The 24,551-nt window shown below is 37.3% G+C and overlaps 1 protein-coding gene across 3 annotated transcripts in view; it reads right to left on the minus strand.

Moving 5' to 3' along the window:
* Positions 1-24,551, minus strand: part of CA10 (carbonic anhydrase 10) — a 640,214-nt gene that overhangs the window by 330,276 nt on the left and 285,387 nt on the right. For all 3 annotated transcript variants that reach the window (XM_021067239.2, XM_084984889.1, XM_084984890.1), the window contains one exon: positions 1,574-1,716. In XM_021067239.2, the coding sequence (XP_020922898.1) occupies positions 1,574-1,716 (143 nt within the window). The remainder of the gene's footprint in view (positions 1-1,573; positions 1,717-24,551) is intronic.

The raw sequence follows: 24,551 nt of genomic DNA on the forward strand, positions 1-24,551 counted from the left end.
ATGGTCTCAGGATTTGGCCCCTGTCTTTCTTTTTCATCCTTATCTCCCACCACCTCCTCTTTGGTCTCCATGCTTTAGCCTTGCTGGCCTTCTTTCAGGTAATTTCTGGAATTCAGATACCAATTCCTGTTCTGCTTTATTTGCACGGGAGTGTTTTTTTGTTTGTTTGGTTGGTTGGTTTTGTTTTTGTTTTTTTACTTTTTTCATTTTTCCCTTTGCCTGGAATAACAGTTATTCCCTTCATCACCTTCCGAAGAAAGAAACAATGATTAAACACTCAAAACTGCAACTTGCCCTTCTTGAATACTGGTCAGTGAACCTATACGTGGTCATGACTTGACTTGAATGATTCAAACTTTTAGAGAGAGAGAGATGTAGAACACATCAAAATCCATTTAGTGTTTGTAAAAGTAAAGCTGCAAGTGGAACAATAATTAAATTAGATTAGTTTTCTGTAGAATCAGGGAAATAAACTACAAGAGAAACATTTTACAAAAATGCTTCCCATTTCATATTTAAAACAGCACACAAATAGTACTTAGCTAAATAGCCTCAATCACATGCATGGTCCTTCAAAAACTGCCTTGTGACCTGTGCCAAAGTGACTAACAACACTTTGATGAGTCATTTAATTTCCCTTTTTTTTGGTGAAAACTATGTGATAAGAAAAATTCCAATATATCAGAATGAAAAATGATTACTTACAAACTTGTGGTAATTAAGGTGAACAGGCTGTACAAGCAGAGTAGAAAGCAGAGCCCAAAGAGCCCAAACCCTGGAGAATCATCTGCCAGCAGTAGCAAAAGTTATCCATAATTTTAACCCTGGTTTCATACACACAAATGATTTTCCATTCCTCTTGAGTTCACAACAGCTAAATCACCCTCAAACACAATTTCAGTAATCTACTCAACAGTAAAAGGTAGTCAAATAGAAATAAACCAGCTACATTCCAGGGATGAGAAGATCTTATGGACATTATGGTCTTACACAAATTAAGGGGAGTCTTGTCATGGGTGGGAGGAGAGGGAAGAGGGGATGTTGGTGTGAGAATCAGAAAGCATGGTGCAGCATTTATGTGCAGAAGCTAAGATTCTTTGCCAGCAAGCTGTAAGATTAATTATTGATTTTCTTATAAATCACCAAGTTGATTTTTATTTTTCCTTCCAGAATGACAAATGTCTGATTTTACTTTAAAAAAAAATTGTTTCACTTTGTTGAGGTTAAGAGAAGCCTCAGTAAAAAGATTTCTGAGAGGAAGAATTTTCCCAGCTTGATGTGCAGGAGAGGCAACACCATTTCCTGACCTTCTTAGGCTACCAAGGGAGCCAGGTAGGCTCTGACAACCTCCAGGGAGTACAAAGTAATTAGAAGCACAAGGGTTTGACTAGGTAGGGAGAAAAAGCACAATTTAGAAGTAATTATATTTGTTGGCAGTAGGCCTAAAGGGTGTGATAATACTCCTGGGTGGAAAGACAAACTCATCACAGAAATTGAGGATTGAAGACTGGCTTTCAGAACCAGCATCTCGCCTTGTCTTCAGCTCCACAAGGGAAGCAACATGGCTGCTTACCTTCCTGCCCCCAGTGTTGATGCGAAGAGGCGTCAGAAAGGGATCAAAGATCATGTGACTGGTCTCTATGTTGACTGGTGACTGTCGTTTCCCCACAGAGCAAAGATTCCAAGCTGAGTTCACCAATCCCCAGAAAGAAGGAACTAGAAACAAAAAGAAATTGTATAATCAGCCTGGGTGGAAGGCGGGTAAAAGACTGTAAAAAGAGTTATGGCACAAAAGTCATAAAATCAGAGAGCCTTCCAGAGTTTCCCACCTGTAGAGATCCCAGAGTGTCACTACAGGAATTTCCTGGCCTGAATCTTGGTCAGTTTCTCATACCCTCATGATATCTTAAGGTCAGATTTTCTTATTTCAGACCCATTCATCCCATGGCCTTGTTGATGGGTACAGTTAGCATTAATGCCTTAATGGGCATAGTCAGGATACATTATTTTTTCACATTGAAGTGCACTAAATATTTATCAACTCCTGAGTTAATGCTTTGCTTTTTTGTTTATCAAGAATGATATGGGAATCAACCTTGTTCTAGATAGAAAGTATTATAAACTTTTCAAAGAAAGTAGCATTCAACACATATAAGGTATTATTCTGGGTGTTGTCAGGACCAAACTGATGGAGTGAATTATTTTATGACTCCCAACCAATGCAAGACAGGAGCTTGGCAGATTGACTTAATGTACTAGTGGCTGAAGAATGTGTTTATTGATAAGCAGGAAAAAAATGACATTGAATGCCAAATACAAATATCCAAAGGGAAATCATCTATACATCTTCATAGTGTCACATTAAAAAATAATAAAAATAAATCTGGGGGGGCAATTTCCAGTCCTATTTTCTTCTGTTTAAGAAATTAGAGGAGTAGGAGAGTTAACCTACGAATTTTTGAACATTGAAGACCAGAAACTATATCTTCAACATTTTTCTGCCCCCTTAGTATTCTTATTGAAGCTTTGGATTCATGTGTCCTCTATATGCCCCTGATATGATCATTGTACAAAACCACAGCACCCATCAGCAGTACAGTGAGCTTCTATTGCATGTCTAGTTCTAGTTTAGGTTGAATTTTGAGGAAGTAAGATACATGTAAGAACAATTACCACACTGGGGGTGAGTACAGGATATGCTTAACTCAAGTGTGTGATGGAACTGTAAATGAGGGGCACCAAATGCTGCAGCAGTGGATGTGGAAACAAGGAGTGATTTCTAGACAAGATGAGCCTAACAATAAAGTTACGAACCTATCAAATGTACTTGTCCCATTAGCAACTCAAACTTAATACCACCTTTAATTAACAACAGCCATCATTCCTTCCCATGTCATGGATGGAGAAAATTGATGCAAGACAGGTGTATGGCAAATATTTGCCAAAGATCCTATTTAATAGAGAGAATCACTGGGCTAGGTGGTGCATCTAGTTCCATCTAAATCCAAACTTTTTAATTGTTACAGGTAATTATTGGGCAGAAGTGGGAGAAGAGCTAGAAATAATTCCCTAGAGTCTTAGAAAAATGTTTCAACACCAGCATAAGGTGGGCTTCATTTGAAATATAATAGCAAATAGCTAATTTGGTTTAAGTCATGGCAATACATCTCTGATAGTCCCTCTAACTTAAAAAGTTTGAACTGATTTTCCAGTTGTAACTGATTTTCAAAATAGCAGCGATGGCCAGGATTACTTTGGGAGAAAGATGAGGAGGAGGAGGGGAAGGAAGAATAGAAAAAAGAATATATACATATGCTTTTCTGGCACTTTTGTTTCCCATCATTATTTAACTATTTTATCATTGCAAGTCACTTTATCTTTAGAGAGTACCATAACAAAAAATTATACTTAAGGAAGCTCTTGCATTGAAAATGTATTTTAAAAAGTATAATCTTCTATCATCTCTAAAATGCTCTTATTAAATCACTGGCAATTTTATATTCATTCCTCAATTATTTCAAGTTTATTATAAAAACAAAGCCTCTACCAGTGCATGCTTCTACTTCTCCTTGTCAGTGATGCACATAAACATAGCAGACGTGAGGATGCCAAGGATACAGTGAGGGCACTGCCACAAATTAGCTGTGTAACCTTAGAGAGTCATTTATTTCTTGGGCCTTGTTTGGGCATTTGTTTGGGCTGAATAACAACCCCTCCCAAAGATGTTCACATCCTAACTTCAGAATCTGTGAATGTGGTACTTTACCTTGTAGAATGTACTGGGAAGGAATCTTTAAATGAATAGATTATCCTGGGTTATCTGGGCTCAGTACAGGGGTCTTTTTTTAGAGGGAGGTGTAGGAGGGTCAGAGATGTAGAGAAAATATTTAAAAATGGAAGGAGCCTTTGGAGTGGACAAAAGATACTGGCTTTGAAGATAGAAGAGGGGATACAAGTCAAGGAATGCAGGTGGTCTCAGACAAAGCATGAGATTATTCCCCTAGAATCTCTAAAAGGAACACCAGTCTGCTGAAACTGATTTAAACCCCATGGGACTCATTTCAGACCTCTCACCTCCAGAACTCTAAGATAATAAATTTGCGTTAAGTCACTAAGGGTGATTATTTGTTAGATCCACAATAGGAAACTAATACAGCCCCCTTAATCTTTAAAACTCTGTGAGACAGTACTTCTTTGACAATCAGGCCATCTATGGTGTCCTGGGTAGGGGAATCTTCCCTGGAAGGCAGATGCATGATAAACATAGTAATAGCTGGTCTATATTGCATTTTGGATACTCTCTAAATTATTAACAGAAATAATTCCAAACCTATAAATGGATTGCAAGATTACGATCATAGGGTAACATGGATAGGGAGATGTTTCTGCGCTTTACTGATAAACTTCACATCTCAAAAGTATCCCCACAAAAACTCAAATAGCAAAAGCTTTATGCAAACATCTGGCAGCTTTGCTTTTATTGGGCATGTCATTCTTTACGACAAACAATTTTGGGGTTTTATATACCCACTTCACTACTGAGGCCTGTATATTTGGTTCTAGCCACCTGCTTAGTCAATTGAGGAATAACTGAGAAACACTCTTTGCTCAGCTGTGTCCCCCTTTAACTCCACTCCTGAAGAGGTGGCAAAGTTTATTCACCACTAGATTGCTCATTTTTAAGTCAGCCATAAATTAATCATATTTCAGAAACAGACACCAACTTAGAGATCATCTAATCTAATGAATATGTGAAATTAAGACCATGAAGGCAGAGAAAGTCCTCAACTCAAGGCTACATAGCCAGGGAGAGGCAGGGAAGGACAGAGTAAGTGCCAGTACCCAGGTTTCAAGATTCCAAGTGCTAATACACCTCCACTGCTCTAAGTTCCTTCTTCCCCAGCAGGCTCCACACATGAGCGAATTAATTAGTAGAGTTCTAGTTTTAGAGTTAAATTGTTGTCATTGTCATTGTAAGACTCTTATTACCATATCTTTCTTGATAAATCAAGAGTAATACTAGTGCCTGTTTTCCAGTTAAAATAAATTTCAAGAGCAAAAGTTGAAATCAAACTGCTTTACATATCAATCATGCCAAAGAAAGTTAGGATTTTTTTTTTTTGGCTTTTGTCTTCTTAGGGCCACACCTGTGGCATATGGAGGTTCCCGGGCTAGTGGTCGAATCGGAGCTGAGGCTACCGGCCTACACCACAGCCACAGCAATGCCAGATCCAAGCCATATCTGTGACCTACACCACAGCTCATGGCAATGCCAGATCCTAAACCCACTCAGTGAGACCAGGGATTGATCCTGCAAACTCATGGTTCCTATTCAGATTCATTTCTGCCATGCCACGATGGGACTCCCCCCCCCCCCTTTTTTTTTTTGGAAAATTAGGATTAAAAAAAAAACAAAACCATTCAAATATGGATTGGTAGAAAAAGGCTTCAATTAAGGCAACTGAGGATATGTTTAGGTCTCATCTGCAGGGCCCTAAGGATACCTAATAGGGATGACTGCTCATGAAGAGCTGACTAAGCAGATTCTAGTCCAGATGAAAGACATCACTGCTCTTAGAATTCCTGTTATGTGTTGGGACAATAAATAAGGTCTCAAAACTAGTCCAGAAACCTTATGTGCCAAGAGAACAAGAGATAGATCTACAAATGCATTATAATCTAGTTTCTAAAGAAATGATATAGGTGGAAGGCTGTGAAAACAGAGGCATGAGGTGCTCTTGCTTGTTGGAACATGGGAGTGAGCCAGTAGATTTTACCTACAGAGAAAGCCTGGACAAATGAACTAAGGGCTTCAAAATCGAGTAAGAAACTCTCCCTCCGGTTTTGTGCAAAACTCTCAATTATACCCAGGATTCTAATAATTAACTATGCTCCACATTTTTTGAGGCTTTGGGTTTATAAACACCTCATGCCACCCCTGGGAGCAGAAGTGGCTTTATAAAATGTTATGTCACTGCTTCTATTTACAAACATAGAGAACCATTGTTGAATTACTTTCCTCTTAAATCTCATGGTTGTACCAATAATTCAAAAATTTTAAACTTTCTGTCATTTTTTAGAGCATCAATTACTATGGCTTTTTAGCTAGTGTATTTTTTTTTTCTAGCTTGACTGGTACAACTTGTTGAGAAAAAAGTAAATATAAAGTAAAATTGAGTGAGACTTACTCTGATTATGTTTGAACGACATCATCTTTAAAATCCTTTTTGCACAATCTTTTAATTTACATGTAAACTAGAACACACTCAAAACTTGGATATTTTTGCAAATTAATTTTCACAAGGCATAAACAATGGAACTTAACTGCTGCACCAGAGCTATGTTTCCTCTTGCCAAAACATTTCCCCATGGCAATACTGTCATTGATACCATAAACAACAAATCTAAATGGTCTCTTGGCTCTAGGTCTAGTGAGCTATGAAAGATGCTCCATGACCGTGATTTCAGTTGCTTAAAACATGAGCCTTGGAAAACTCCAAGCAAAACCTATCAGCTGTTTATTCAAAACCAGTGAAACAAAAAGCTTAAGTTTAGTGAACATCATGGTGAAGTTCCCTGGTGGCCTAGCGGTTATGGATCTGGTGTTATTGTCACTTCTGTGGCTTAGGTTTGATCCCCAGCCTGGGAACTTCCACATGCTATGGGCATGGCCAAAAAAAATATATCATGGTAACTCCCAAATAAATTGAAAAAAGCTCCCACCAAAATAAGAAATAGTACCAGAGAAGAAGGAACTAAAGAGATCAACTCTGATACTGAGAGAAAAATTTTCTTGGTGACATTTTTTATCCTAGAGAAGATGGTCCAAAGTCATTCTGAACTTTTAGGCATCGTCTATATTCATTTGTCCTGAATTGTCATTTATCATCTCAGCATGGTGGACAGGGAGTTGGCACTTGGAATTAATTGATACAATTTAGGTGACTTGATAAATCCTATGGGAACAAGACAAACTCAATTAAAAAGTGTTTATTGACAGTCTATGATATGCCAGGCATTAGGCTTGACACTGAGAATTCATGCAGCAAATATTTACTGGGGATCCTCAATTTACTGAGGATCTTCTCACTGTCCTTAGTTCTCAGTAGTTAGTAATGAATAAAGCAGCTATGCTTCCTGTTCTCATGGATCTTGAAGTCTAGTAGTCTAGTGGGGAACATGGGAAATATTGTTTATATTCAAGTTTATATATGCATACTTACATAATTAGAACTTTTTGTAGGTATACTATAGAAATAATTAAAACAGTAATGAATTATAGAATATAGCATGAATGGGGGAGGTAACCTAAGTAGAATGGTCAGAGATAATTTCTCTAGAAGTGATATCTAGCAAACCATAGAAGGACAAAGAGTGATAGGGGAGAGGGGTTCAAGGCAGAGGAGAGCATCAGGTCTTGGGAGAGAAGAGACTGCTATGTTCAAGGAATGTAGAAGAAGCCAGTTAACTTGAACTTGATGAGCCAGATGAGAAGAATAATGAGATGAGATGAGGTTGGCCAGATAGATTAGGGTTAGATGTCTCTGTAGAAGGCTCTACAGACTACACTAAGGAGTTTGCATTTTACTCCGATGTAGTAGAAAGCCACTAAGAGTTTGAGGCAAAGGACTTCCATGGTCTGATTTATGAATTAAAAGCATGTAACTGCATTGGTTGGAACATAGCCAAGAGCGAGCTTGATTACCCTTGGAGTAGTTTGAGTGGGAAAAGAATTGGTTTCCAAGCAACAGTTGGGTTTTTATGCGAATTTAATCCTATTGCTTTGGGTCTGTTTAAATTCTATCTGGAAGGCACAACTAATTGAATGTTTTAAAAACTATTCTCTTCAACATATGTGCCAATAAAATAGCATTTTCCTATGATCCAACTAGTGTGTTATAAGTAACCATTCATATTTTCATGCAGAGATTCAGCTAAGGCAATCTTTTCTTGCTCTCAAGCAATCAACTAAGTCCCCAAATTTTTGGCCAAAGGAAAGCAAATGAAACTTGGGAAAATTAATACTAGCATAAGTAAATTCAGTCCTACAAATAAAGGCATCCACTTCAATATAGCAATCTCTACTTTAGGGTTATAAAGCATATGGATACATTTTAAATAAGAACTCCTATCTTTCCCTTGCTCTTTTTCTCACTAAAACTGATTTACTGTCCTTTCCCTATCCTCACCTGTAATAAATCTCCACTTTGAGCCATTATTAATAAGCATGTTTAAAATACCCACTGCTACAGACTTTTGGCCCCTTTTTGATTTTAAATCTATTTCATGGAGGGAATTGGCTTTGAATAACTCTTTTAGTGCTGGATTCTTCTTCCATTGCTGGAATTTTGACTCATTGTGTGGAGGACTTCTAACTAGGACTCCCCATTCTCTCACTTGGGGACCTCTAAAGGGCTGCATATATTCTACCTAGTGCACATTAATTTGTGCATTCATCTAAAAACTAATGGAACATCTCTAATGAGCCAGATTTTTAATATACTCCCACTCCAATAGACACCTTTAATGGTGGGAACATAGACACACTAACAAATCACATTATAATAAAACATAAGTATCTCAATTAAGATGAATAAATATTAAATTCTAAATGCAGACCAGAGAGTAAACTGACCCTGATCCTTTCCTCGAGAGCTAGTGGCAGCCTTCCTAGCAAGAGACATTTGAGCTCAGCCTGAAGTATGAGTAGAAGCTGCAAGCCAGACAAGTCTTCACACTAGTTAAATGACAAGATTTTTCCTAGAAGCTGAGATAAATTATCACTGTAATTTGAATAACTATTTTGCAGTGAGATGTTACGCCACTATTTCTTCTGACTTCCCCAACTTGGATAGTTATTATCACAGGAGAAAGACCATAAGCTACCATGTCATTACCATGCAATATTCAGCAGGGGGTTAAGCTTTTATAAACTTCATTTTTCTATTGGTAAACTTAAGATGATACTTCATCTTAGAAGTTGCTTAGAAGATTGCTTAGAAGATTGAGAACATGCTTAAACTTCATTTTTCTATCATTTATAAATGGTTTAGCATATTGTCGTTTCTTTAACAAGTATTCAATAAAAATTGGAGAAGTAGTCTCCTGAAGGGATGGTGAGGAATGATGTGGCCACCAGCACTGATTCCACCACCATTCCAGAGATGAAAGGGAGGATGGAATGCTTCCACAAAACCCACCTTGAATTTAGAGCAAGAAGCATTCTAGGTCATAGGATTTGTCACTCAATTTCATACTTTTAAAGAGTCCTGTGAAATTATTTCTTGGACCATAACACTGCATCTGGATACATGGAAAGAATGAGCAGGGTCATCCAGGATTTTTTTTTAATTCAGGGTGGTTTTATCTCCAAAGAAAATAATTTTACTTTATTTGTTTTTATAGCATCTCCATCCTTCTGTTTGGGTTAGATTCTAATAATATGGTAACTGGCTTTCACCCCTGAAAACATATTGAGGATGAAATGAAAGGAAAGGAAAATTTTCATTTGTGGATCACTCACTCTAATAAGCTCTGTGCTAGGAACTTAACATATCATGCTTAATCCTTCTCACAAGTCTGAAATATTATTGTCATTTTTGGATGAAAATAATAAGACTTAAAGAGGTTATGTGACTTTATAAGGTCACTTGGCCAGGAAGTAGAGGTTCTAGAATTTCAGATCAGTTCATTAAAACAAACAAATAACCAACCATAAAGACAAAAGAAACAAAGTAAGGGATGTGTGGTAACATGTGAAACAATACACAAGTATATGAGGCAAAAGGTAATCATCTCACTCTCCTTCCTTCTACTCACACCCCAGAGGTAACTGGTGTGAACAGTTTATTGGATATTATTAAACATCTTTCACTAGGCTCATACAAACACACTCAAATATATACACAAATAAAGTTGTATTTATAAAAATACTTTTTATTTCAAGAAACAATATGCCATGAATGTCCTCCATACCAGTCCTTTGTAGAGCTACATATTCACGTGTAAGACCACAGAGCTTCCATAGTTTGAATATGCCTTACTTTTCCAACCATTTCCTAAATGAGACATTAAGGTTTTTACTATCTTATTTTACCATGAAAATCAATGCTGTAATAAAGAGCCTCAAACATATCCTTTTCCATACTAGTGCTTTCATTTCAGTAGGAAAGATTACTAAAGGTAATACTGTCTAGTCAAGGTATGTACATATTTTATTTTTTTAGGATTTCTGCATTTTTTATTTTAAGTATCTTTGATTTACAATGTTTAGTAAAGTTCCGTTGTACAGCAAAGTGACCCAATCACACACATTTTCCTGTGCTGTACAGTAGGATCCTATTGCTCATCCATTCCAAAAATAACAGTTTGCATCCCCCAAGTCCCTGAAATGCCCATTCATCCCACTCCCTCCCCTCTCCCCCTTGGAAACCCAAGTCTGCTCTTCTTGGCCATGATCTATTTCTGTTTATTTTGTTTGTTTATCTTTTGCTATTTTTAGATAGGATCATGTGTTCCATATTTTAGATTCCACAAACAAGCGATATCATGTGGTGTTTGTCTTCTTCTTTCTAGGCTTACTTTACTTACTATGAGTCTCTAGATCCATCCATGTTGATGCAAATGTCATTAGTTTGTCTTTTTGGGGATGAGTAATATTCCATTGTATACATGTACCACATCTTCTTAATCCATTCATCTGTCATGGACATTTAGCTTGTTTTCCTGTCTTGGCTATTGTGAATAATGCTGCAATGAACGTAGGGGTGCATGTATCTTTTTCAATGGAAGTTTTGTCTGGATATATACCCAGCAAGGAATTGCTGGATGATATGGTAGATCTGTTCTTAAGTTTCCTGAGGCACCTTTATACTGTTTTCCATAGTGGTTGTACAAATTTACATTCCCACCAACAGAGGAGAAGAGTACCTTTTTCTTCACACCCTCTCTAGCATTTGCTATTGTTGACTTTTTAATGGTGGCTATTCTGACTGGTGTGAGGTGGTATCTCATTGTAGTTTTGATTTGCATTTCTCTAATAATTAGTGATATTGAGCATTTTTTCATATGCTTGCTGTATGTCTTCTTTGGAGAAATGTCTATTTAGGTATTCTCCCCAATTTTTAGTTGGGCTGTTCTTTTTTTCTTGTTGAGTTGCATTAGTTGTTTGTATATTTTGGAGATTAGGCCCTTATCTGTTGAATCATTGGCAAAGATTTTCTCCCATTCTGTGGGTTGACTTTTCACTTTTTTACATGGTTTCTTTGCTATGCAAAAGCTTTTGAGTTTGATTACATCCATTTGCTTATTTGTATCTTTATTGTAATTATAGGAGGTGGGTCGAACAAGATGTTGTTGTGATTTACGTCAAAGAGCATTCTGCCTATGTTTTCCTCTAGGAGTTTTACAGTATCTGGCCTTATATTTAGATCTTTAATACATTTTGAGTTTATTTTTGGATATAGTGTTATATAGTGTCCTACTTTCATTCTTTTACATGTAGCTTTCCAGGTTTCCCAGAACCATTTATTGAAGAGGCTATCTTTCTTACCCTGTAGGTTCTGTTCTGCTTTGTCATAGATTATTTTCCCTTAGGAACTTTGGTTTATGTCTAGGCTTTCTATCCTGTTTCATTGGTCTATATTTCTGTTTTTTGTGCCAGTGCCATATTGTTTTGATGACTGTAGTCTGTAGCTTTGTAATATTGTCTAAAGCCAGGAAGCCTAATTCCTCTATTTTTGTTTTTCTTTTTCAGTATTGCTTTGGCTATTCAGTGTCTTTTGTTTTCAAACAGATTTTAAATTATTCTGTTCTAGTTCTGTGAAGAACGTCTTTGGTAATTTGATAGGGATTGCATTGAACCTCTAGATTGCCTTGGGTAGTAAAGTCATTTTGACAGTTCTGATTCTTCCAATCCAAAAGCATGGTATATCTGTCCATCTATTTGCGTCATCTTGGATTTCTTTCATTAACGTATTATAATTTTCAGAGTGTATGTCTTTTGTGTTTTTAGGTAGGTTTATATCTAGGTATTTCATTCATTTTGATGAGATTGTAAATGGGATGGTTTCTCCGATTTCTTTTTCTGATCTTTCATTAGCAGAATAAAGAAATGCAATTGATTTCTGTGTATTAATTTTGTAGCCTGCAAAATTGACAAATTCATTGATGAGTTCTTAACAGTTTTCTGGTGCTGTCTTTAGGGTTTTCTTAGTATCATGTCATCTTCAAACAATGATAGTTTTACTTTTCCAATTTGGATTCCTTTTATTTTTTTTTTCTTCTCTGATTGCTGAAGTTAGAACTTCCAAAACTATGTTGAATAATAGTGGTGAAAGTGGACATCATTGTCTTGTTCCTGATATTAGTGGGAATGTTTTCAATTTTTCAACACTGAGAATGATGTTAGCTGTGGGTTTTTAATATATGATTTTTATTATTTGAGGTAGCTTCCCTTTATCACCACTCTCTGGAGGGTTTTTATCAAAAACGGTGTTGAATTTTGTCAAAAGCCTTTTCTGCATCTATTGAGATAATCACATGGTTTTTATTCTTCAGTTTGTTGATGTGGTTTATTCGTGTATATTGAAGAATCCTTACATTCCTGGGATAAATCCTACTTGATCATGGTGTATGATCCTTTTAATATATACTTGGATTTGGTTTGCTAGAATTTTATTGAGGATTTTTGCATCTATGTTCATCAGTGATATTGGTCTGTAATTTCCTTTTTTTATGGTTCTTTGTCTGGTTTTGCTATCAGAGCAATGGTGGCCTCATAGAATAAGCTTGGGAGTGTGCCTTCTGCAATTTTTTGAAAGAGTTTCAGAAGAATAGGTGTTAACTCTTCTCTGAATGTTTGATAGAATTCACCTTTGTAGCCATCTGGTCCTGGAATTTTGTTTTTCGGAAGGTTTTAAATCACATATTCAATTTCAGCACTTGTGATTTGTATGCTCATACTTTCTATTTCTTCCTGATTCCATCTTGGGAGGTTGTACCTTTGTAAGAATCTGTCCATTTCTTCTAGGTTGTCCATATTATTGGCATATAGTTACTTATATTAGTCTTTTATGATCCTTTGTATTTCTATGGAGCCAGTTGTAGTTTCTCCTTTTTCATTTCTAATTTTATTGACTTGAGCCCTCTCCCCCCCTTTTTTTTCCTTGATGAGTCTGGCTAAAGGTTTATCAATTTTGTTGATCTTTCCAAAGATCCAACTTTCAGTTTCATTGATCTCTATTGTGTTCTTTCTCTCTATTTCATTTATTTCTGCTTTAATCTTTATGATTTTTTTTCTTCTGCTAATTTTGGGATTTTTCTATTCTTCCTTCTCTAATTGCTTTAGGTACAAGGTTAGGTTCTTTATTTGAGCTTTTTCTTCTTTTTTTGAGATAAGATTGCTATAAACTTCCCTCTCAGAACTGCTTTAACTCTGTGCCATAGGTTTCTTGTCATTTGTCTTTAAGTATCTTTTAATTTCCTCAATGATCCATTGGTTGTTCACAGTGGCATGTTGTTTAGCATATTGTTTAGCTTCCAGGAGTTTTGTTTTTTGCTTTTTTTTTTTTCCTGGTGGTTGATTTCTAGCCTCACAGCATTGTGGTTGGAGAAAATGCATGGGATAATTTCAACTTTTTAAAATTTACCAAGGCTTGATCTGTGGCCCAAAATGTGATCTATCCTGAAAAACATTCCATGTGCACTTGATAAGAATGTATATTCTGTTGCTTTGGGATGGAATGTTCTATAAATATCAGTTAAATCTATCTGGTCTAGAGTATTATTTAAGGCCTACACTTCCTTGTAATCTATCTCTTAATGTAAGTGGGGTCTTAAAATCCCCCACTATTATTGTGTTGCTGTTGATTTCTCCTTTTATTGCTGTCAACAGTTGCCTTACATATTAAGATGTTCCTATATTAGGGACATAAATATTTAAAATTTTTATTTATTCTTCTTTGATTCTTTAATTATTAGTTAGTGACCTTCTTCATCTCTTGTGATTTCCTTTTTCTTTTTCTTTTTTCTTTTTTCTGTCTTTTTTAGGGCTGCACCTGAGGCATATGGAGATTCCCAGACTTAGGGTCAAATTGGAGCTGTAGTTGCCAGCCTATGCCACAGCCACAACAATGTGGGATCCAAGCTGCATCTTCAAACTACACCACAGCTCACAGAAATGCCAAATCCTTAACCCACTGAGCGAGGTCAAGGATTGAACCTGCATCCTCATGGATGCTAGCCACATTCATTTCCGCTGAGCCACGATGGAAACTCTGATTTTCTTTATTTTAAAGTCTATTTTTTTCTGATGTGTGTATTGCTACTTCTGCTTTCCTTAGATTGCCATTTGCATGTAACATCTTCTTCCAGCCACTCACTTTCAGTCTGTATATGTACTTAGATCTGAAGTGGGTCTCTTGTGAACAGCATATATATGGGTCTTGTTTTTGTATCCACTCAGCCAGGCTGTGTCTTCTGCTTGGAGTATGTAATCCATTTACATGCTGTGTAATTATGGATAAGTATGTATTTATTGCCATTTTGTTAATTGCTTTGAATTGTTACTTTGGGTCTTTTTTTTCCCCCTTCCTTTCTTTTGCTGTCTTCTCTTGTGATTTTCTGACTAAATTTAGTATCATGTTTGGATTGCTTTCCTTTTTCATTTGTGTTTCTTCTGTACTCATTATTTTGGCTTATAGTTCTCTTATTTTTTAATGTGTTTTCACTGTTCTGCATTTGTCTTCTTCTCTTCTCATGTCTGCTAGTTTTGAAATCATTTTCGCCAATGGGTGATTTTCTACATTTATATTATCATTGTCTTTACCACTGATTTTTTTCTTCTGAAATTTTCTCGTTTCTAGTTGTGGCTTTTTCCTTTCTGCTTAGAGATGTTCCATCAGAAGTTGTTGTACAGCTGGTTTTTTTCAGTTTTTGTTTGTCTGAAAAGCTTTTGATCTCCTTCAAATCTGAATGAAAGCCTTGCTGGGTATAGTATTCTTGGTACCTCCCCTTCATCACCTTAAATATATCTTGCCACTCCCTTCTAGCTTGCAGAGTCTCTGCTGAAAGATAGGCTGTTATCCTTATGAGGGTTCCTTTGTATGTTATTTGTTGCTTTTCCCTTATTGCCTTTAATATTTTATCTTTGTATTTCATTTTTGTCAGTTTGATTAGTATGTGTCTCTCTATGTTTCTATTTGGGTTCATCATGTGTGGGATCCTCTGTTCTTCCTCAGCTTGAGTGAGCTTCTCCTTTCCAATATTAGGGAAAATTTCAGCTATAATCTCTTCAAGTATTTTCTCTGGCCCTTTATCTCTCTCTTCTCTTTCTGGAACCCTATGATGTGAATTTTTGTACATTTAATGTTGTCCCAGAGATCTCTTAGGCTCTCCTCAGTTATTTTCATTATTTTCTCTTTATTTGTTGCTGTGACAGTGATCTCCACCACTCTGTCTTCTACATCACTTATTCATTCTTCTCCCTCATTTATTCTGCTGTTGATTCCTTCTAGTGTATTCTTCATTTCAGATATTGTGCTATCCATAGTTTGCTTGTTCTTTAGGTCCTATAGCTCTTTGTTAAACATTTCTCATAACTTCTCCATATGTCTTCATCTTTTTTTCCAAGGTCTTGGATCATCTTTACTATCACTGCTCTGAATTATTTTTCAAGTAGATTACCTATCTCCACCTCACTTAGTTGTTTTTGTGTGTTTTTGTCTTGTTCCTTTGTCTGAAGGTTATTTCTTTGCTGTTGCATAATGTTTAACTTTCTATATTTATTGTCCCCTTGATGACAGGTGTATAGGTGTTGTGGTTGTTGCCTTGTCTTGAAGTTCACAGAGGTGTTAATGGCTCATGTGTATCTAGAGCATGTGATGGGCCCTCTGTGCTGTTTCCAAAACCATGTTCTGTGTGCTAGGCCAATAGCAGGCCAGTACCCAACTGGAAGGCCTCTTGTGAACTCCCAGGGCTTTCCATCTTTCCAAGGTAACTTCCTCCACCCAGCAGGGAGGCTGTGGCTCTATACCCTTTCCAGGGGGCACTTGCAGAATCCTGCCCCTCCGCGCTGCTTGAGAGATAGCTTTCTCTAGCACCTAGGTGATCAGGGGGGCCCAGCAGCTCAGGAGACCTCCTGGCAGATTCTGGGCCCTCCTTGCTGTTTCCAAAATCATGATCTGTGTGCTAGGCCAAGTGCAGGTCTGACTCCACCTGGAAGCCCTCATGTAAACTCCCAGGAGCTTTCCCTGTTTCCTAGTTAACTTTCTCCACCCTTGTAGGGAGATTGCACCTCTACACCCTCCCCAAGGGGGCACTTGCAGGATTCTGCCCTCTGAGCTGCTTCAGAAGTAGTTTTTCTGCCCCATAGGAAATTCAGAGGTCTCCAGGAGCTCAGGAGACTTCCTGCTGAATTCCAGGCCCTCTGTGCTGTTTCCAAAATCACAGTCTGTGTGCTAAGCCAACTGCAGGTCTGCACCTACCTGAAAGGCACTTGTGCTTACCCAGGAGATTTCCCTATTTCCAAGGTGTCTTTCTCCACCCTGTTAGGGAGATTATGGCTCTATGTCCATCCCAGAGGGGACTTGCCGAATCCTGTCCAACTGTACTTCAGAAGTAAATATCTCTGGGTCCTACGGAATCTGGAGGTCTCTGGATGCTCAGGACACTTCTTGCTGAATTCTGGGACCTCCACACTCTTTTCAAAAACACCTTCTTACCCCTATGGAAAACAAGGCTCTCCACCCACACAAAGGGCCATCTGAGATCTCTTGAGACTTCTGCACTGTTACATCAGTCACTTTGGTGTTCTCCTGCCCGGCTGCTGGTTGGGGCTGTGTGGACTGAGTTATTCCTGTGTTCCCTCCATCTGCTCAAAGGGTTCCCTACATTGTTCCACTTTTTCTGTATTCTTAAGGGCTGTGGGCTGCTCTACAGCTGCTTCTAAGCAGCCACTGCTCAAGGATAAAACCTGGAGCTGGGGCTGTTGGGGTCTTGCAGTCTGAGAGCGTTCATGTGGGTTAAGGGTATGGTGGTGGAGCCCATCCCTTCTCTCCAGCTCCTCCTAACAATGGCATCTAGCCTCAAAGCTTGACCGGGATTCCTCAGCTTAAAACTTCAAATGTGGATATTCTAGACTCCAGTCCCTCCAGACTGTCTCCGTGCTACCAATTCTAGTTTTCCCCCAGATTGGTAGCCTCAACTTTCTGTCTGAGTCTGATCTCCAAAGCTGGAATTTCAGTTCCTGACCACTGTCTCTCCCCCCTTATGCTTGGGAATTGCAAGATGATGACACTGACTGCTTGTAAAGTCTGTTTCCATTTCAACTGCTTTGGTCTGATTGCTGTGTTCTCCTCCAATACTCCAAAGTTCCTCTGTCTGGACTGGTCTCCTCACTGGTGTGGGGGGACTTCTCAGGGTGTGGAGTTTTGTTTGTTTGTTTTTCCTCCTTTTCCAGCTCCCTCCCAGGGGCATGGGGAGCAGGTCCAACATGCTCTGTTTCTCCTTTTCTCTCTCTCTCTCTCTCTTTTTCTTCTTTCTTGTGTCCTATCCAGTTTCACGAAGATTTTCCTTCTTTACTGGAATCTTGGGTTCTTTGGTCAGACTTCAGCAGGTTTTCTGGACAGGTAGTTCCACATATACATGTATTTTCGATGGATTTGTGGGAGTAGGTGAGTTTCACGTCCTACTCCTCCACTGCCATCTTTTCTCCCCCCATATGCATATATTATTTTTATATATGCTGCCAGGTTACTTTGAAAGACAGTGGCAGTGTCTATGAATATTTATGCTCCTATCCACTATGTGATATGTCCATTTCCTCATAATTGTTACAGCACTGAATGTAATTTATTTGTTTGTTTATATAATTATGGAAATCTAATGGGAAAGACGGGATTTTTCTCTTTTTTTATGTTTTACTTTATTTTCCCGCTATACAGCAAGGGGATCAAGTTATCCTTACATGTATATATTACATTTTTTTTTTCCCCACCCTTTGTTCTGCTGCAACATGAGTATCTGGACATAGTTCTCAATGCTACTCAGCAGGATATCCTTGTAAATCTACTCTAAGTTGTGTCTGATAAGCCCAAGCTCCCAATCCCTCCCACTCCCTCCCTCTCCTGTCAGGCAGCCACAAGTCTATTCTCCAAGTCCATGATTTTCTTTTCTGAGGAGATGTTCATTTGTGCTGGATATTAGATTCCAGTTATAAGTGATATCATATGGTATTTATCTTTGTCTTTCTGACTCATTTCACTCAGTATGAGAGTCTCTAGTTCCATCCATGTTGCTAAAAATGGCATGATGTCATCCTTTTTTATGGCTGAGTGGTATTCCATTGTGTATATATACCACATCTTCCGAATCCAATCATCTGTCGATGGACATTTGGGTTGTTTCCATGTCCTGGCTATTGTGAATAGTGCTGAAATGAACATGCGGGTGCATGTGTCTCTTTTAAGTAGAGTTTTGTCCGGATAGATGCCCAAGAGTGGGATTGTGGGGTCATATGGAAGTTCTATGTATAGATTTCTAAGGTATCTCCAAACTGTTCTCCATAGTGGCTGTACCAGTTTACATTCCCACCAGCAGTGCAGGAGGGTTCCCTTTTCTCCACAACCCCTCCAACATTTGTTATTTGTGGATTTATGAATGATGGCCATTCTGACTGGTGTGAGGTGGTATCTCATGGTAGTTTTGATTTGCATTTCTCTTTTCTATTTAACTTACATTTCTAAACTTCTGCCAAGGTTGAATATCTTCTCATATGCTCATTAGCTATTTGCATTTATCTTCTGATCATACTGTTCATGTGTTTTTCTCTGGATTATTTGTGTTTTTCATAGAAGTTTTGGTTATCTTTTTAATTCTAGAAATATTAGTTCTCTCGCACATGCTATAAACATTTTCTCCTAGCCTGTTATATAGCTTTTAACTTCATTTTAGGCATTTGGTTACATAGGGATTTTAAATTTTTATATGGTTTGGTTTTTTGATCTTTTTGTGAATAAATTTTCTGGGTTTTCTCTATTATTTAATACTGCATATCCAACTATATATTACATAAATGTTTTCCTAAAAGTTAAAATTTTTATTGTTATAGTTTGACTTTTAAAATCTAACAGAGATTAATTTGTATCTATCATGACACAAGGGTCTAAAGATTTTTTTCCCAGAGAGAAAGTCAATAGTGCTATTACTATTTAATAAATAAACCATCTTTTTCCATCAAGTTGAGAGTTAGTTTTATCACATATTAAGTTTCTATATACATTAGATTTGCTTCCAGTCTTTCTAGATTTTTGGCCTGTATTTGTATCAGGTGATCTGGTGATTTGAATCCAGGTTTAACGCCCATCTTTATTCTGCTCTCATCTATTCATCACATCCAGCACAGAACTGAGCCTAACTAAGCTGCCAACTTTTTTTCTCATTATTTTGCTTTCTCAGAGTTCATTTGACAGTAAATAAGGATGATTCATTCTTGAGAACCCTCAGGAAGGCATTAAACACATTCTACTTTATGTAGGCATTAAGCCTTGTGTGTATGTCTTAGGTTTAAGATTTAGCCTGACAATAGTGATAAGCCTTATTCAATTACATTTGGGTGGAAATTTTTCTTGGGCCATGTAATTACTGGTACTTCAGATAAAATCTGAAATTAGTTTATTGAAGCTGTAATTGAAACCACAAAGAGAACATCTCAATGCATGTCAATAAACCAGCCCATTAATTATTTCCACATGCTCAACTTCGAAGAAAATGACTGGGGTGATGTCTCTGGATAACCACATGATCTGATTGAAGTATATACAAAAACTGCATCCTCTTAAATTCAAGGTCATACCAGTAATGCTAAAACCAGCTGAGGCAAGAGAATCAACCCTCAAGTAAAAAGCATATAGCCACTGAAAACCTTTAGTGATCTTTAGAAAACCAGCCACTGTGATCTTTAGCCTTCAGAAATTTTGAAAAATCCACTAACACACAAGGAGACAACAATTTCCTACAAACATCTGGTAAAACGCTTTTAAAATCCTACAAAACATGTAGATATCCTGGAATACAATGTCCTTTATATATATATTTGAATATGTAAACATCATATATATATATGTATGTGTATTTGTATATATATGTGTGTGTGTATGTATACCTATGTATGTACATATATATATATAAAGTTACCTACATACATGTATGTCTAAATCAAGCAGATTGGAACAGCTGTTGTTCTTTCCCCAATTCTGTAGTAGGATAAATTGTCCAATAAGCTTGTAGTGTGTAAGGTATGTAAACATCTCCTTTTCTTTCTCTTCCTCTAATTCTCATTCTCTTGTATCTGTGCACAAAATTATCCTATTATACAAATGTTAAAATTAGGCAAATGTTGAAAGGCTTGAGCCCAGTCATTTATAGAGATCAGCTAAGCCCAGTCTTACAGCCTATCCCAGCAGTGGGCCTCTTAGCCTTTTGCAGCTTTTCAGTGTATTCACATTTGTGTAATCCTACGGAAATCTCCCGTTGTTCCAATATGTCTTGATTTTAACATATATTTAAGACATCTTTACAATTTTCAAAAATAACAGCCTAGTTATCTTCATGGTGCATCAGAAAAAATAATCTTAATGACATCGCTGAGTCTTGGGTTCCAAACACAACAGAATCAGTTACTAAACAGGGAACTAAATCATACAAATGGTCTGTTGGTCTTTTCCCAATTATGCAGTGGGATGAATTGTCCAATAAGCCTGTAGTGTATTTTTTGTTGAAATACTAGATTTGGTTTCTATGACATGGTGACTTCTACCAATATATTTAACTTTCCTTCTTAACTTTCCTATTTCCTATTTGACTTTTGCATTAACATGCTTCGTATTAGCAAGCCAGAAAACATGCAGGCATCTCTCTAAATGTAGATCTCTATCATCCCCCAAATCTTATCAAAGATCAAATCTGGGTGGTTCCTTAATGATTCTTGTTTGACCTAGGCACAACTAGCTTAATCCAAGTTCCCAATGCCATGCACTTTGTTTTTTTACAACTCCTTAGATAAATTTTCCAACTGCATATCATAACTGAGTAGACAAGGAAGAACTAGGACTGGAATGTGGTCTACCACAGAATTTAGTGTACAGCAAGGATCCAGTGTTAGATTACTCTAGACCTGTGCTCCCTTGTAGCCATAGAGCTCTTATTTGATGCCGTTTTCACATCTTAAATTCCCATTCCAATGCTTGGCACAGAGTAAGCACTAAACAACTACTTATCAGATAGGTAGTTCAATAAATGGATGGATGGATGGATGGATGGATGAGAGAAAATGGGATTATGCTGTCTGCTTTTCATCCTACTTTCTCCACAGTGCTTGTCATATAACAGTCCTTCAGTACAGTTTGTGGAATGAATGGATGCATATCATTCCGTTTCATTTCTGTATCCTCAGAAACACAGTATGCTCATTTTTGCTTCTGTGCTTCTTTTTCCCCAAGCTTTACTGAGGTATAATTGATAAATTAAATGTGTATACTTTTAGGTGGTACAACATGATTTTGAAGGTGTACAATGTGATGATTTGATATAAATATATATCATCAAATGGTTACCACAACCAAACTGATTAACATGTCCACATAGTTACCTTTTCCTTTTGTGGTGAGAACACTTAAGATCTATTTTCCTAGTAAATTTAAAGTATATAATACAGCAGTATTAACTATAATCACTATGATGTACATTAGATTCCAGGAAATGGTTCGTCATATAACTATATGTGTCCCCATTCTCTGACTCTTCAGCTCTTCCTCAGCTCCTGACCACCACTGCTCTACTCTCCAGTTCAATTAATTTGAATTTTAGACTCCACATTTTTATTCTTATTTTTTCTCTACTTAAATCATGTACATCCTAAAATTCCTTATTTAAATCCCAATCCCTCCATAAGTCATCTTTTACTGGTTAAGTCATTACTCTGGATTGCTGGAGAAGTTGCTTACATGCCACACATTTCATATTTAATTATGACAATATTGTTCATTGTTTTGCAAATCCATTAGTATAATTTTCTAAGTAGAAGCACGTACCCCAAGAGCATAAACTTGGACATAGATCTTGATTATAGGGCCTAGGTTTATAAAAGATAATTCATGAAGTGATTGACCAACATTAAATCTAAGGGACTTTTAAAGAAAAGCTTTTTTGTTTGAAAAGACTCCAGGAGTGAAATGGATTTAGTGGTATTTTGACACTTCTCATCACCTGCTCAGCCTTATGAAGCTCTTTGCAGTTCCACTCACATGTCTTGCCTATAGTGGTTCCACTTCCTAGAATGCCCTTCCCAGTAGCCCATGCAGAGAGCACATTCTCATCATTCAAGAGGCAGGTCAAGGGGCCCCTCTAGGATGCTTTCACCAACTATTGCTCCCTCCAGTATCTACTCTTTCTGATGCATCACATGCCCCGCTCTTGTGCAACTTGTGCAATCTTCTCTTGCAATATTGCTATCTTGTTGTAATTTTGTATATGCCTGTCTCTCCTCAAAATATAAAAAACAGACTTCTTTCTCTAAATCACCACTGTTATGCACAGTACCAGTTTAGAATTCATTCTTGTACTAATCACAGAAGGTCAACTGAAGGCTTCATCAAATGACCATATTGGAAAAAGAAGTAAAATTGCACCCCAGGAGACCCTGACATTGGTCAATACAGCTTTAGAATAAAAGAATGCCTACCAACGCAGTAAGTATGTTTTTGTTCTTTAAAAAAAAATTCTCATTTTCACAGAGCACTGTACAAAGATTCAATGATAATGAATATTAAAATGCTGTGTAAACTGCTATTTATTATTAATTTTTAAGTTATTCATGTTAAAATTGCAACATGCTTACAATGACCAGCACTTTCTTTGTCAGTTGGGTCTTGGCATTTCAGTACAATTTTTCTTTTCTGGCAGGACAACTCAAGCTCATGTACTATATACAAGGAATAGATCTTTGCTGCAATGCTTGCTCAAACAGATAGCATAAAGGTCTGACTTTTCCTTTATTATTGTTTAAGGAAAAATAAAGTGCTTAATAAACCATTCTCCAACTTTTGAACTCCCCAGGAGATCCACAGCAACACAACAAATAAATTCATGCTGATCTAAGTGAAACATTCTTTTAGAGACTGATTCGTCTTAGAAGATTCTCTCACTCCATGAGTTGGGACATTAAAATCCAACATCTTTTTAAAATAGTAAGAATCTGAACTTTCCTCATTATGGTTCGCGGCTCCCTGGTCTTAGCTGAGAAGAACTTGAAGTGCCCGGAGGAAACACCAGTTCATGGTGACAGGAGATTAAAAGAGCATTTGAGTTTTAAAGGCCCAGGTGTCTAGGAGAGTCAGCAAAGACTGATCAGAAATTTAATCAGCAGTGAATAGATCCTTAAAAATTTCCTCTTAAGTCAGCCTGAGACCGAAATCCCAGTTTCAGCCACCCCTTCCTGCCTTTGTCTATGCATTGGGAAATCAAGCCCTCACTTTTTCAACACTTTAAGGTTTATAAAGCACTTTCTCAAAACACAGTTCCATTGCTCTCTGATGTAGCCACACACAAGTTCATCAACAATTTGGCAGCTCAACAAAAAACTCTTGGTAAAGTCTGAGTCACTAAACATGAGAATTTACATCCCCTTTACATATCTTTGATCTTCTGGAAAGCAGGAAGCAAAACCGTGGGGATGCAAGTAGCTGAGGTGATGGATTACTGATAGCTGTAAACATTACCAATGGAACCTTAGTATAGTGATGAAGTGTTAATTTCAGTGAATAGCCAGAAGCAATGGGCATAGGAGGTAATAAACCAGATAATATTGGTTTAGTAAGTAAATTCCTAAAAAGAAAAAAAAAGTGGGAAAACTGGGGTTCAGGGAGATTAAATTTCATAGACAGTAAGGACTCAGGCCCAGAATTTTTTTTTTTTTTTTTTTAGCTGCCCCATGGCATATAGAGCTCTCAGCCAGGGATAAGACCTGAGCTGCAGTTGCAACCTACACCACAGCTGCAGCACAGCTGGATGCCTTTTTTTTTTTTTTTTAAGGATAGTTCATTTACAGTGTTGTGTCAGTTTCTCTGTACAACAAAGGGACCCAGTCATAATATATATACATTATATTTCTCATGCTATCTTCAATTGTGTTCTATCCAAAGAGACTGGCAATAGTTTCCTGCACTATACGATAGGACCTCATTGCTTATCCATGCTAAATGTAATAGTTTGCACCTGCTAACTGCAAATTCCCTGTCCATCCCACCCCCTCCCCATCCCCCTTGGTAATCACAAGTCTGTTCTATGTCTGTGAGCCTGTTTCTGTTTTGCAGATAGGGTCATCAGTGCCATATCTTAGAGTGCACATATAAGTGATATCATGTGGTACATCTTTCTCTTTCTGACATACATCACTCAGTATGAAAATCTCCAGTTCCATCCTGTTGCTGCAAATGGTATTATCTTATTATTTGTTATGTCAGTGTAGTATTCCATTGTATATATGTACCACTTCT

The sequence above is a fragment of the Sus scrofa genome, chromosome 12, assembly GCF_054392235.1.
Source record: "Sus scrofa isolate SSC_HxYL_T2T_F1_AM1 chromosome 12, Sscrofa_HxYL_maternal_Yorkshire_Landrace_v2.0, whole genome shotgun sequence".
NCBI lineage: Eukaryota > Metazoa > Chordata > Mammalia > Artiodactyla > Suidae > Sus > Sus scrofa.